The sequence below is a fragment of the Pyrgilauda ruficollis genome, unplaced genomic scaffold (assembly GCF_017590135.1).
Source record: "Pyrgilauda ruficollis isolate IOZ18807 unplaced genomic scaffold, ASM1759013v1 scaffold9, whole genome shotgun sequence".
Taxonomy (NCBI): domain Eukaryota; kingdom Metazoa; phylum Chordata; class Aves; order Passeriformes; family Passeridae; genus Pyrgilauda; species Pyrgilauda ruficollis.
Window position 1 is genome coordinate 11,357,313 of NW_024531043.1, and position 12,610 is coordinate 11,369,922.

Consider the following 12,610-nt stretch of genomic DNA (forward strand, 5'->3'; position numbering starts at 1 on the left):
ACACTGATTAATTTTGGCACCTGAAGTACCTTGCTGCATTTGCTGTTCTATTTCTTGGAATGGGAGAATGAGGAGTTAATAAAGGCAAATTTGGGTCTCTTCAGGCCCAGACAGGACAATTAATCATACCTCTTAGTGATTAAAAAACAAATTAGAAAAATCATCAGTCACAGTGAATCATTAGGACACACCCACAGTCCAGTTAGTACTGCTGGATTTCATGCACACTCATTTGCGCCAAATAAAATACAAACCCTAGGGCTAGGACTGTTCAAGATCCCCTCAAACAGATCAGACTGCACCTGAAATGGTGCTGCATTAACGTAAGAGTCTGCTGGGTGATGCTGGAAGAAGCTGCACGTCATGGTTAGAAAGGAAAAGACTTCAAAGCAAAAGAGTCTCGCTTCCTTCCCTGCTCACCCCCCGCCCTTCATGCCTTCCGTTCTCTTACCCCACCATTTCATGGAAGAAACGATGGTGATTTAGGTTCCACATACCATGTGCATCAAAGAATTCATCATCTGAGCTGTCATCTGAATCCCTGGCAATGCTCTGCATCCTCCACTCGGAGATACTATGGCGCGAGGGACTTGCTGGAAAAAACAGAAAAGCTTTATGCGAAACGCTACATCCACAAGACGGAGAGTTCCCAACATGATCTTTGCTGAAGGAAGAATCATGTGTTCTCCAAGAAAATTCACTGCTGCAATATTAAAAAACACAAAACCCTGATGATGCTGGTGTGATGTCAGTGTACTGCTTTACAGATCCTGTTTGTTTACTGTTGGTAGAACCTGCCAGCAAGATGCTACATTAAAGCAAAGCTGCTTGGATCACTCTTCTGCTATTTTGAATGGCAGCTATTTATAATTGTTAGTAGGACGTGCAAAATCAGCTGGGTTTTAAAGTTTGCAATTAGGAAGGAAGCAGGCTGATTGGAAGCTCTCTCTGTGCCTCTCATCAGCACACAAGCCATGCCTCTGCTTCACTAACTTTCGGGTGGGTAGCTCAGCAGAGCAGCCTGGAGAGGAATAATCTGTTTTCTGGAAGGAAATTGCTTCCACACAAATTGGATTAGAGATCTGTTTAAACTTTAAACTTGAATGATTTAAACAACATGCTATCCAACTACTTCAAAGGGAGCTGTTGGAGCGGCGGTCCTGACAGAGCAAGGAGAAACCTCAAAGTCCTTTTAGTGCTGTTTGCCCTCCTGTTCCCACACCTACCTACTCCCTTTCACTTTCGCCTCCAGAGCTCTCTGAGCTAAATATAAACACATTATGGCCTCTTCTTTTCTTTTTTCAGATATAATTTAGCAGCCATCCAGCCTGAGCACTTCTCGGCTGAAGTTGTCTCAGAACAGCCGCCTGCTGAAGGGAGCGCTGTCCAGAGAATGATGGGAGGGAGGGTTTGTCCCCTCGTGCCTGTCACACGGAGCACACAAAGCACTCGCAGCAGCCACCTAACCCAACAAAAACCTGAGGAGACTGACAAGTTCTCATTTAGCATGTACAAGAGCCTGAAAGGCTCTGGTTACTGTGACAGCCGCACAAGCCGTTTCGTGCTATTGTTCCAACAGAGTTGAATATAGAAGTAAAATTCTCCGGATCTCCCACCCGGCTGTCACATGGAACAAGGATGGAGACCCTGTGCAGAGTCATGTAATTGCAGCTCAGCACCCCAGCACCCACCCTCGGGAGCAGCCAGAGAGGAGGTGGCAGAGCAGAGCTAATTCACGCCCCAGTGACGTCAAGGCACTCGCATAATAGTTGCTAAAAATAGAGCACCTAATTACATATGGGAGGGCAACAAGGGTCCTGCCATCACCAGAGGTCTCGCTCAGGTGGTGGAGAAAAGGAAAACCTTTTGGAGAAAAGGCTTTTTTTTCAGCTGGAGGTGGCGGTGCGTCGCGACAGCCCTCCTTGCTTCCATATGGTAATGTGCTGCCAGCATGAAGGAGGATTAAAATATCTGTGTGACGTACTTCCCAGCACATCACAATTAATTTCTTTCATTACTTTTCCTTGTAATAGCTGAGACATTCTGCAGTTGAAAAGAAATTCAAGCTTTACTCCCGGTGAAAACCTTCAAGTGAAATCCTGAGAGGTCTGAAAACTCCAGATCCCAGTGAACATGTCAGCAGTGGAAGAGGGGGTTTGTGCAAAGAGCATAATGGGAGATGGGTGCATCAATATAAAATCCCGGTGCAGGCAAAGTAGCCAGTATTTTTATCTTTATGCAGTGATTTATGAAGCATCTGGTAGGTTCTTCCCTGGGGCTCACTCGAGTGAGTCATCACAAGGTAAAACTACTGTGCTCCTCTCTCATTCACCCCACGATGAAATCAGTGATGGAGTGGGAAATAAAAATGGAGACTCAGCTCCCAATATCTAGTGCATGTGATAGATGGAGAAGCTTCACTCACCCTGATGTTCCCTTCCACCATCACTGGAAGAAATGCTGCCCCTTGGGGTTTTCATGGGGTTTTTTCCCTCTTGCAGTGAGAGCTGCTATTTCCCTGCTGCCAGCAGCACTTGGCTAATCAGAGAGGGAATTGCTGAGGGTTTGAACCTGGCGGATGGAATTCACTGGGGAGTCACTCCTTTGTACAGAACGGTCCAAAGAAGGGAAGTACAGCAAAATGAGGTGAGTCCCAAGGGAGAGGTGAGTAACAAAATCCAAGACTCAAAGCTGAGTCCTTACAGGGTATCCACAGCAGAGCTTTAACATCAAAATCCTGAAAGCTTCCTGAATGGTGTTTCAAAGGCAATGTACAGTCCCACTGAATCCCAGGGTGAGGTTTTGCCTCCAAACAGCTGCTGTGCATCATCAGCAGGGGAAGGCAGCAGCCCCCACACGCCTTTGGGTGCTCCTGCCTTTATCTCCCCAGTAGCTGATGAGATGTTTCACTGTGTGCACCTCCATGGAGCCAAACACCCCTCTTGAAATGACAGGCATGTGCTGGCACAGAACCCTAGCCAAGGAGGACAGGTACCTGCTGTGACACAGGTATCCACAAGGGAACACCATGGAAGTGCCTTAGAAAGCCACCAGTAGCTCCTCAGTAACAAGGGCTAACTCCGTGCTGCTGGCTGTCTCTTGAGCCCCAGTGCTGCCAGCCAGCTCCTGCCTGCTTCTCTATGGTGTTTTTACAGATTCTGTGCTTTTGACATTGGCAACTGTGCCACGTGACACTGAGTCACAGTTATGGGATGACTAGAAACCTTCCCAAACCCAAAACGGGTCACCTGAGAAGACTGAGCATGCAGCAACACCAAAGAAGGCCTCTGAGCTAACAGGACTCATAGGACTAATACACATTGTCCCAAAGGCACCTGCCACAAGGAGATGTGGTCCAACTCCCCAAAAGCCCAACCTCCATGAATTCAGAAGAGCAAGTCACTAGCGGCATCTTACCTCCTCTCTTTGAAGACCGTGAGGACTTGGAGGAGGTGGACCATTGCTTGGTGAGCGACCTGCCGGAGGCCGCGTCGCTGTTGGCAGAGGCGTCCTCGGCGTCGGCAGGTGACCCCGTGCTGGGCTCCACGTCCTTCTCCCCAGGAGTGTCCTTGACACCGTGCTGCTCTGGGTCATTCTCGCCGCAGAACTGGGCCATCTTCTGGGCCAGCATCAGCTGGGCCTCCTTCTCCAGCTGCCGGATGTCCTCGATGGTGAGCCCGTACCACTCGTCCTGCCAGCACCAGGCCTGTCGGTGGGCCCGGACCATGACCTTCCGCAGGCCTGCAAAGCCAAAACGTCCCTGTCACCAGAGCTACAAACTGCAGCAACCAACGTGCTCCCCTCCCACAGCCTCTCAACACCATGGCAGGGACACTACAGGGACACCCAGCCCGCAGTGCTGCAGTGCAGGACCTTCACACAGTCAGGGTGGCAACCTGGTCACTTCATCTACTTTATCTCCTCAATTCTTCCTAAACAACCTGAAATCTCTGAAATCAGCCAGTCTTCATCACTGCTTTTAATTTGGAAATGGATTTCCTAATTTTGGATGGAAGACTTTGCCTGCCTGCTCCACCAAGGAGGAGCCACACACAGACTACAGTTTCAACTCCCTGAAGTTCTGGAAGTTGCAACCTTTGGATCCCGACTTCAAAGTGAAATGTATTACCAAGTTTAAAAAAAAAATAGAAAAAAGAAAAGAAGGTACTGATTTTTATTTTTTTTTTAAATCCTGGAGAGTTTTAAGTCATTCCTTGATGGATGCTCCACAGCCCTCCCCAGCTGTTACATTGCAGAAGCACATCCCACATTCCTGTCCTTGGAAACCCGTTTTCTGCACCTGGTTTCTATGTATCAGTAAAACAGCATCACAAATTGGAGCTTCTGAGATAATGGGATAGAAAGCAAAGTAAGAGAGGGAATAAAGATGCTTTATTTTGCAGATACCATCTGTCTTCTGCTGCAAGAGAAAAATGGAGTGCGTAAAGCCAATTTAAAATATTTCAATATATCACATATCTGAAAGGAAGAGCAGCCTCAGTATCAAAACACAATGCACCTGCCCAGGCAACAGATACTCTCCCCAAGACTGACTAACATCATCACACCCCCAAGACTTTTAAAACATAAGAGTCACTCAGGATTTTCACCAATATTATTCCTTAAAAGCTCACAACAGGTCAAAACTCCAAACTGCTATTTATTCTTGATGGAATCACACAGCAGTAATGATGCTTTTAAAGCTTCTCTAAATACTGACCAACTGATCCTCAGGAGTTTTTCTGATAATAAACCATCAATTAATATTGCCCCTCTTTAATTACTAGGAAACTGAGGCAGAGATGGGTTGAAGGACAAGCCAAAAGCACCAGTGGGATTTGCTGTCAGTGGGATTAAGAGAGCAATCAACAGGCTACATTAGAATCATTTAGGTTTTGGGAGCTGCAGACTGAGCTCTCTAAGCACCACCATGAGGAAAGACATCCCTCCCAAGCCCCTCTCCATCCCCAGGAGCATGGCCAAAGGGGGATGGTCCCACCATGTGCAGGGTTTCTAAGGTGCTGCCGGCAACAGGAGCTTCCCTGCTGCACAGAAAACCTTGGATCCCACCACTGCCACAGTTTCTGTGATGTTCAGCCTAAAGATCCAGTTTGTTTCCAGCAATCACTTTTTGTTTGTTTTCTTAAATACACAAAAAGCATGTTTTTATATGTTTATCCTCTTCCAGATCTGAGCAGTTTATTGTCTGTTCTGCTTTTTGGTCAGTCCTCAATGTCACCAGTCATCCCAAGCCAGGCTGCCAGGAGGAAATGGCCACTGAGATCAGCAGCTAATGCCAGGACCAGCTCAACCTGAACTTCATTTACACAGTAAGATTAAATCTATCAATATTTGATGTATTTTGCTGACTGACTTTCAGGAGGGAGAGGCAAGTTTGAGCCAGCAGAGTGTGACCTTCTGGGGCAGAATGACAGCCTTCAGCACCTTAATTCTGTTCGACCTGAGCTGAGATTCAGAGTTATTTCCCCTGCCAGATTACTTTTTGCAGAACTACAGGAGAATGTTTTAGCCTCTTCACCTCCTGTTATGATTGACAACCAGCAGAGCTTAAAAATCAAGATTAAATTTGCATCACACCCACACTAAAAGCCAAGAAAACATTTCTCTTGCTGTCCCCACCATCCTTTGGACATCCACACCCACAGTGTCCAATTCCTTGCTTGGAACACCTTGAAAACAGACTGTGATCAGACACAGAAGTGAATGTTGCTCTTATCCCACAGTTTCCCCCATTCAAGGGCTCAGCAGGTTCCACTCCTGCTCCTGAATCCAGCCTTGATGTATCAGTGCCCCAACTCCTCAGAAATTCTCTGTGTAGAGGCACAGATGCCACCAACCACATATCTGTGTTTTAATGGACTTTGAATACAGGGAACATGAAAACCACCTGGGGGTAAAAAAAAAGTCCCTTGAAGTTCCTCTCTGCCTTCTTAGATCTCAAACATCACCTGCACTGCTTCCTGCCAACTCACAGACCTCCCCACGTGCCTGCTCACATCCCTTTGATTAGACATCCCAACCCACCCTTCCTTAAAGCTCTGCTCCTTTGAAAATAAGATGGCACCATGGGGCTTCAGAGCTGCTGTGCCTCTACCCCTCCAGGTTAGTTAAGAAGTCCAAAAAACATTACTTTCCCAGCATTTGGCCTTCACCTGGGATGTGCCAGCAGTGCTGCATTTCTCTTTCCTAAACACGAGGAGAAAACCTGAAGGAGAATGAGACTGTGCAGGTACAAAAGAAATGGAAAAATAAAAGTCATGGCTTGCAGAAGAGGCTTCAGTGCTAGGGAAGAGAACTTGAGGGGCTCCTCTGTGCACAGCAGTGGGCACTGAATTCCTGCCCAGCCTGCAGCGTCCCTGCAGAGACCCAGGGAACACAACAAGTGTCCCACACAGCTACAGGGAGCCAGGATCCAGCTACAAATGACTGACCTCACCTGTCCAGACACTGCTGTTCTCCCTGTGCAATGGAAAAAAAAAACAAGTCTCAAAGCATTTTTGTATCAAAATCTTAGAGAAAAACCAGTTTTTTTATTGGGAAGTGAAAAGGAAGGGAGACACCAGACCCAGGAAAGAGAGTAATGGGGAAAAACTCTCTTTGGAGCAGATGCCCATCAGAAGAGTGCTGAGGGAATCTGTGGCCCAGCTGGCTTTCCTTTTTCTCCCTGGAAGGAGAGAAGGTGTAAATGTGTCCTACTCAGCCACAAAAGTCCCTGTCACACACTGCCCCAGCTGCAGCACAGTTGGAAGTTTGCCTTGCCAGCAGGTTTTCCCCCTCCACCAACATGTCCCAAGCTTATCTGAGCCTTCTTCCCCAGAATCAGAGGAAAACCTCACAGCCTCATCAGACACCTCACTGAAGTCACCCAGAAAAAATGGGAAGAGGTTTTTTGACAAGGGTGCAGCTACCAGCTGGTTATCAGTCATTAAGTAGACTATAATTTCTCCAGAGTGTAATGCTTTGTTTAAAACAAACAAACAAACAATAACACCACACATGCACAAATGTTCAGGCTGAGTTCAGAGCGCCCGTCATCATGTGTTGATTTAATTATTGTAACATTTCCCACTGTGCTGTGCAGAAAGATCATCTGTGAAGAGCTGAGCAGGGTGCAAACATTTAAATCATTTGATTTCCAGCTCACCACCTCAACAACTCAGAGGCTGGTTGAATCCTTGAGGTGCTGACTGCTGTAAATGATTTGTGGTGTTGGACTCCATCATACAAAAGCAAGTGTAAATGACCATTAGACAAGCCAGGGCAGAGAGGTGGCTTCATGTGAGTTTAAAAAGCTTTGGTCTGTAGTTCTGGGCTTGTTTTCCAACATGAAATTAAAATAGTGAATGTAATAAGAACTCAATGCAAATAAATCACAAAACTCACCAACAAGTTGTGCCCTTAATGCCCTCAATATCCAAACAAAGCAACTGTTCAGATACCCATTGCCTCTGTAGCTAGAAACAATCTCCCAAATAATTTTATAATTCACAATTTCCTGACAGCAAATGCAGGATGCCTGATTGTCCATGTGCAACACTACTTCCCTGACAGTCCCAAGAGATCCCATAACCTTGCCAGTACAATCCAACCAAAGGCCACCTGCAGTCACACCTGTTTGCTTCCCTGCCTCCCTTGCTCAGAAGCCTCACAAAGAAAAGCCTGTGGTCACATCCACATCATGCCACCTGCAACCTGCCTCCCCCTGGAAAGGCAAAACTCTACCTTTGGGATCCAGTGGCCAGTGGATGAACTGAGTCATTTGAGTGCTTTGGTGAAGCCAAAGTTCTGCAAAAGAGCTTTCAAAAACCACTTCACCACTGTGCAGCAATTTGGGCATATTTAGCCTAGGACACAGTGGGTTAGACAAAGCTCCAGTTACTGGGATGGAACACACTTTGCCACAGTATATAATTAATAACCCATACACAGTCAACACACTTGTTTAACAACAAAAGACTCAGAGCCCACATGCACCATTAGGAAGCAAGTGGGAGCAGAACATTATGCAGTGCCAGTCCAATTAAACTTAAAATCTATGGGAAAGGAGTAAAAAAGCATACAAATATTACAGCCAAGAAGACTAATAGCCCACAATCACAATTTTAGTCTGTGTCTCAGGCTGTCAAAGCACTGAGTAACTGTCCAATTAGTCATGGGAAAGAATGGCTGCTGCACTCAGTACGAGTGAGAATGTTTCCACACCGTCCCCCAGAGTTCCACCCTCTGTGCTCAGCAGCCCTTCCACATTGCACCATCCATCACTTACCTCACACCTGCTCTTTTTTCAAACCATTCTCTAATTTTAGTTTGCTCCACTAAGCATTGCTCCCCATTGGGCAGAGTTTGGATCTTGTTGTTGGTGTCCTTGCTGGCTTGGTGACCCTGCACAGGGTGGGCTAATTCCCCAAGAAATAAAGTTGCTCGAGTTGGGAACAGAGGAACCAGGAGGAAAATGCCAAGGAAGAACCACCACAACAACTCTGGCTCCTGGGAACTTGGCTCACCATCAGGTGCACAATGCACAAAGGTCTCCATCTGCTTTTGGCCACCAGCTGAAAGCCCTACACGAGGATCTGCACCTAAGCCTGGTCAGTCCTGTTGTAACCACATCTTTCCAACTTAAACATCCTCATGCACTGCTGGCTTTGGTACAAATGCTGTGGCACTTTGCCCACTCATGGCTTCCCCACAGCTATCCCAGGGCAGGGGGAGGCCACACAGCTCCTGCAGATACCTCAAGCTTTTACTTTCAGTTTTCACTCACTCTACTTTGTCTTGCCTAAAAGACTTCCCTGATTTTATGCATCTTAACCACTTTAAAAAACACTATTTGCCATCTTTATAACAGGCTGGAAAAGCTTTTGAAAGGCAGACAATGAGCTGGCTCTGCTCTCTGCAAAGCCTCAATCAAGAGGGAAATGGCAGGCAATCTTTCACGGAATACAAAAGCAATATTTCTAAGGGACCACAGTTAATCTATGCCAAACACCTCTGAACTGGAAGAGTCATGTGCTCCTTTTTCATTTAACAGATACAATGGAGATGTTATTCTGCCTCCGTGTTTTCCAGCACACACTGAATTAACCCGTGTCACCGAAACGCCAAGGGAGTTCAGTGCAGAGAGGCACTTGTAACAGCCTACAGCAGGAAAAGCCTCCATCCCTGCCCAAAGAAAAGCAAAGGAGCTGCAAGAAAACCTGTGAGCATTCAGAGAGAGGGGCGCACTATTCTCCACTGCTCCATCAGTGTTTTTCACATTAGCTCTCAGGAGCAATGTGACTACAAAGAGCCTGAAAATTACTTACACTAGAATCAGGCACTTCATGAAGATTTGCACATCAAAAGCAGAGTTGTAGAAGTCATGCAGGAGGATTTACAGTGCACTGGAATGTGGTAGCACCCTCTACACATCCTTTTTTTTTTTTGCATTTGCTTTGCCAGAAGACAGCCAGAGCTCTGCCCTTTTAGATGGGAATGCTCCTTTAAAACACTATTTAGGTTTTCCACTCGGCCATAGAGCCAGTCATTTGTGGCAAGGCTCAGAAACTGTACCAGGTGTTTTATAGATTTTCTGCAAAGAATAAATTACTGCCAGCACCTGTACTGTCTCCACTTAGTTACTCCCAGACACATCCAATTCCTCCTTAAAAGCCCTGACCTACCAATGATGCATCCATCAAAGAAGGACATTTACTCACAACTCAGAGCCACAGGTAGAAACTATGGATGCTCCAAGGAGTGGTTTTCTGGAACCATCAGGATGCTGAAGTGAAGCTTATTTCTTTAGGCAGCCCTTCAGGATGGATTTTGGTCACAATAAAGAAGACTGGCAGAACTGAAAAATGATCTGGCAAGCTTATCTTAAAAAAAAATTAAAAAGGAGAATGCAAGATGTTGCCTACACAGGACTTGAAACCTTTGCAGTGGGTACACGTGGTTTGGATTTGTACACACCACAATTGTAAGTGACAAAATAACAGGATTTTTTCTGAGCTGACCCACAGAGTCGTCAGATCTGACAATCTCTCCACAGACGTGCCTTGGAATGTGATGCATTGCACATACCTCACCTTCATGTTTCAATTCAGTGCAAACATTAAGGAGTGGACTCTGCAAGGCCATAAATGCTCACCAACATCGTGGATGAAGCGCTCGATTTTCGACTGCATCCCCCAGTATCTGAACTCCACTTTACACAGTTTGTAGGCACACATGATGGGGTATTTCCCAGGGTTGTTCTTGTACTCTTGAATCCAATCTTCTGAGAGGGGTCCTCTTTTAGTCTTCACTGATTTATACAGCTTTGGATCCTCCTCAGCTTTGTATTCATGGGGAGGGATAGGATCTTTAACAATATCAATAGGATCTACAGAAAGAGAATAGAAACAGTTAGACGTTTCCTTTTCCTGAGCAAAACAAGAAAACATCATTTTTCATGAGTTATTTCTGTTTCAAGTAAGTACCAGAAGCATTACAGCAATTTAGTTTCTTTTTACTTACACTTAAACAACTGATATTTAAATTGTTTATACACTGCTGCTGGGCAGAGATCAGCTCTGCCAGAGGAACGAGCACACACAGTTCCAGCAAACAGAGGCTTTGCTCCAAATAGATGTTTTTGCCCACAGTAACTGCAGATCCACAGCACTCTGGCAGCTCTGCACACTCTGTCTTTCCAGCTCCACACAGATCTGTTGTACATTCCACCTTCCAGCTTTTCTAATATCACTCAGTGCTGCAGCTGTCTCAGCCAAGACAGTTAAACACACCTGCCCTGCTATGGAACAGACACTGCCATGGAACAGCTCATCAGAGGAGGGGACTGGGAACTCCTCATCTGCTATTGTTAGACCAGATGTACTCTGGAAAGCAGAAAGTTTAACTCAAGTCCTAATTAACAATCCAACAATGGAGAAGTGGAAGCTGCAGCAGGAGTGGAGTGAATTAACATATTTTAAAGACTTGCAACCCCCAGAGCTCAGCAGAAGCATCTGAAGTTTGGATTGAAGGGCAGGATCTCACTTCCCCACAAGTGACAGCTCTGTGACACCTCTCAGTGCAGTGGTGGGACTTGAGTCTGCTCAGCAGTGAAAGCCTTGTCAGACAGGCCCAGCAATAAGGACAGTTGAAGTACAAAAGTACTTTTTTTGAAATACTTTTGCCTTGTCTCATTAATTCCTTACGTTAACTTAATCTTCTAAAGACAGCTGTGAAGTGAGTGTTAACCTACATGAGGGCAGGACTAAAAGGAGAAGGAACAAAAATTAAATGCAACTTCATGCTTCAAAAGTGCAGATAGGAATAATTTTCATATACATGAAGGAGTCACGCGAATAAACAGCAATATTTTCACAATTTTACAGCTATTTTTTCCTCTTCTATGTTTATTGCTACTTATTACCCCCAAATTCATTAGATGCCTTACTCCTCTTGGGAGCTGCATAAATAAGATGGAAAAGCATCAGCGTAAATTTACAGATGGGGATTCAAATTATTTCCATGTGATTTACATCAAACCTAGAAGTTGTATCCTCACCCTACTTCATGTAACTCCACCTGCAGTGACAGTGACGGGGTGTAGGTGTGTGTTTAGGGAGGATGGACAGACAGATGGACACACCAAGAAAAGCAAGAAAAGGACAAAACCAGGGAAAAGTAAAGGAAGAAGGCTGTTTACCTAAAATGGTTTGTCTTTTTTCTGCAGCAGAAAGGTTGAACACGTTGTTATGGTCTCCTGGGTCAGTTTTGTAGTAGGTCTCAATATCAATAGAGAACTTCTCCACGAAAGGACACGTGTACCTGGGAGCCAGAACAACACAGCTTAGAGTAAATCAGCCTCAAATCCCAGCCAGCCTTCACTCCTGTTTTCCTTCAGGTATGCTTAAAATATCAACTAGAGATTGTTCCTTAATAACTTCTTAAGACAGGAGCTCACCAGTTTTCAGCAAGGAAATAAATTTTGGGCCCACTATATTAAAAAGTTGCGACATGGATACTGATACAAGGACACCCAGGAAATGCACCTGTGCAAGAAGAAAAGCAAAGCTCCTGCCTGGAACCTATGGCAGAATAAAACAGGGACTAGTTCTGTGCAGCACAGGTTTCCTGGCCAACTGATTGACTCATAGGCATTTCAAGAGAAGGGATAAAAACTGACTGGAAGTGAACTTTAATCACTTAAAAGTCAGGCAGCTCCAGTATATTCAGTCACTGGCAACAGCCCACATGCACAAACTGACTCCCCACCTTCCCAGGATTGATGCTACTTGCAGAGACCAGCTTAAACAGAACCAGAGAATTTTTCCAGATTTTTCATAAAAATCAAAATACCCATTAAAGTCTTTTTATTTTGCAAGATGTCAGGGAAATCAGATTTGTAAATCTGCAAAAGAGCAAATGCTCTAAAATGGAGTAACTGGCACAAAGGTTATTTTTTTCCAGGGTATGTGAAGTCCTGCCTGACAAAATCAGATGAAACAAGGAGGTCCCAGATGGCTCCACAGAGCCTCTGGCTCTCTTCCCTCCTCAGGGCAAAAACCATAGGATGTAGGTTTGTTATTTTCTAGTTAAATGACAGACAGTTCTCAGA

The 12,610-nt window shown here is 45.4% G+C and overlaps 1 protein-coding gene across 13 annotated transcripts in view; it reads right to left on the bottom strand.

Moving 5' to 3' along the window:
- The window catches only part of PITPNM2 (phosphatidylinositol transfer protein membrane associated 2), a 125,295-nt gene that overhangs the window by 35,297 nt on the left and 77,388 nt on the right, over positions 1–12,610 (bottom strand). For all 13 annotated transcript variants that reach the window (XR_005956910.1, XR_005956911.1, XM_041488420.1 and 10 more), the window contains 4 exons: positions 11,699–11,820; positions 10,154–10,387; positions 3,418–3,741; positions 498–593 (listed from right to left, as the gene is read on the bottom strand). Coding sequence is in view for 11 of the 13 variants with exons in the window: in XM_041488420.1 (XP_041344354.1) it covers positions 498–593; positions 3,418–3,741; positions 10,154–10,387; positions 11,699–11,820 (776 nt within the window). In the remaining 2 variants the exon portion in view is untranslated. The remainder of the gene's footprint in view (positions 1–497; positions 594–3,417; positions 3,742–10,153; positions 10,388–11,698; positions 11,821–12,610) is intronic.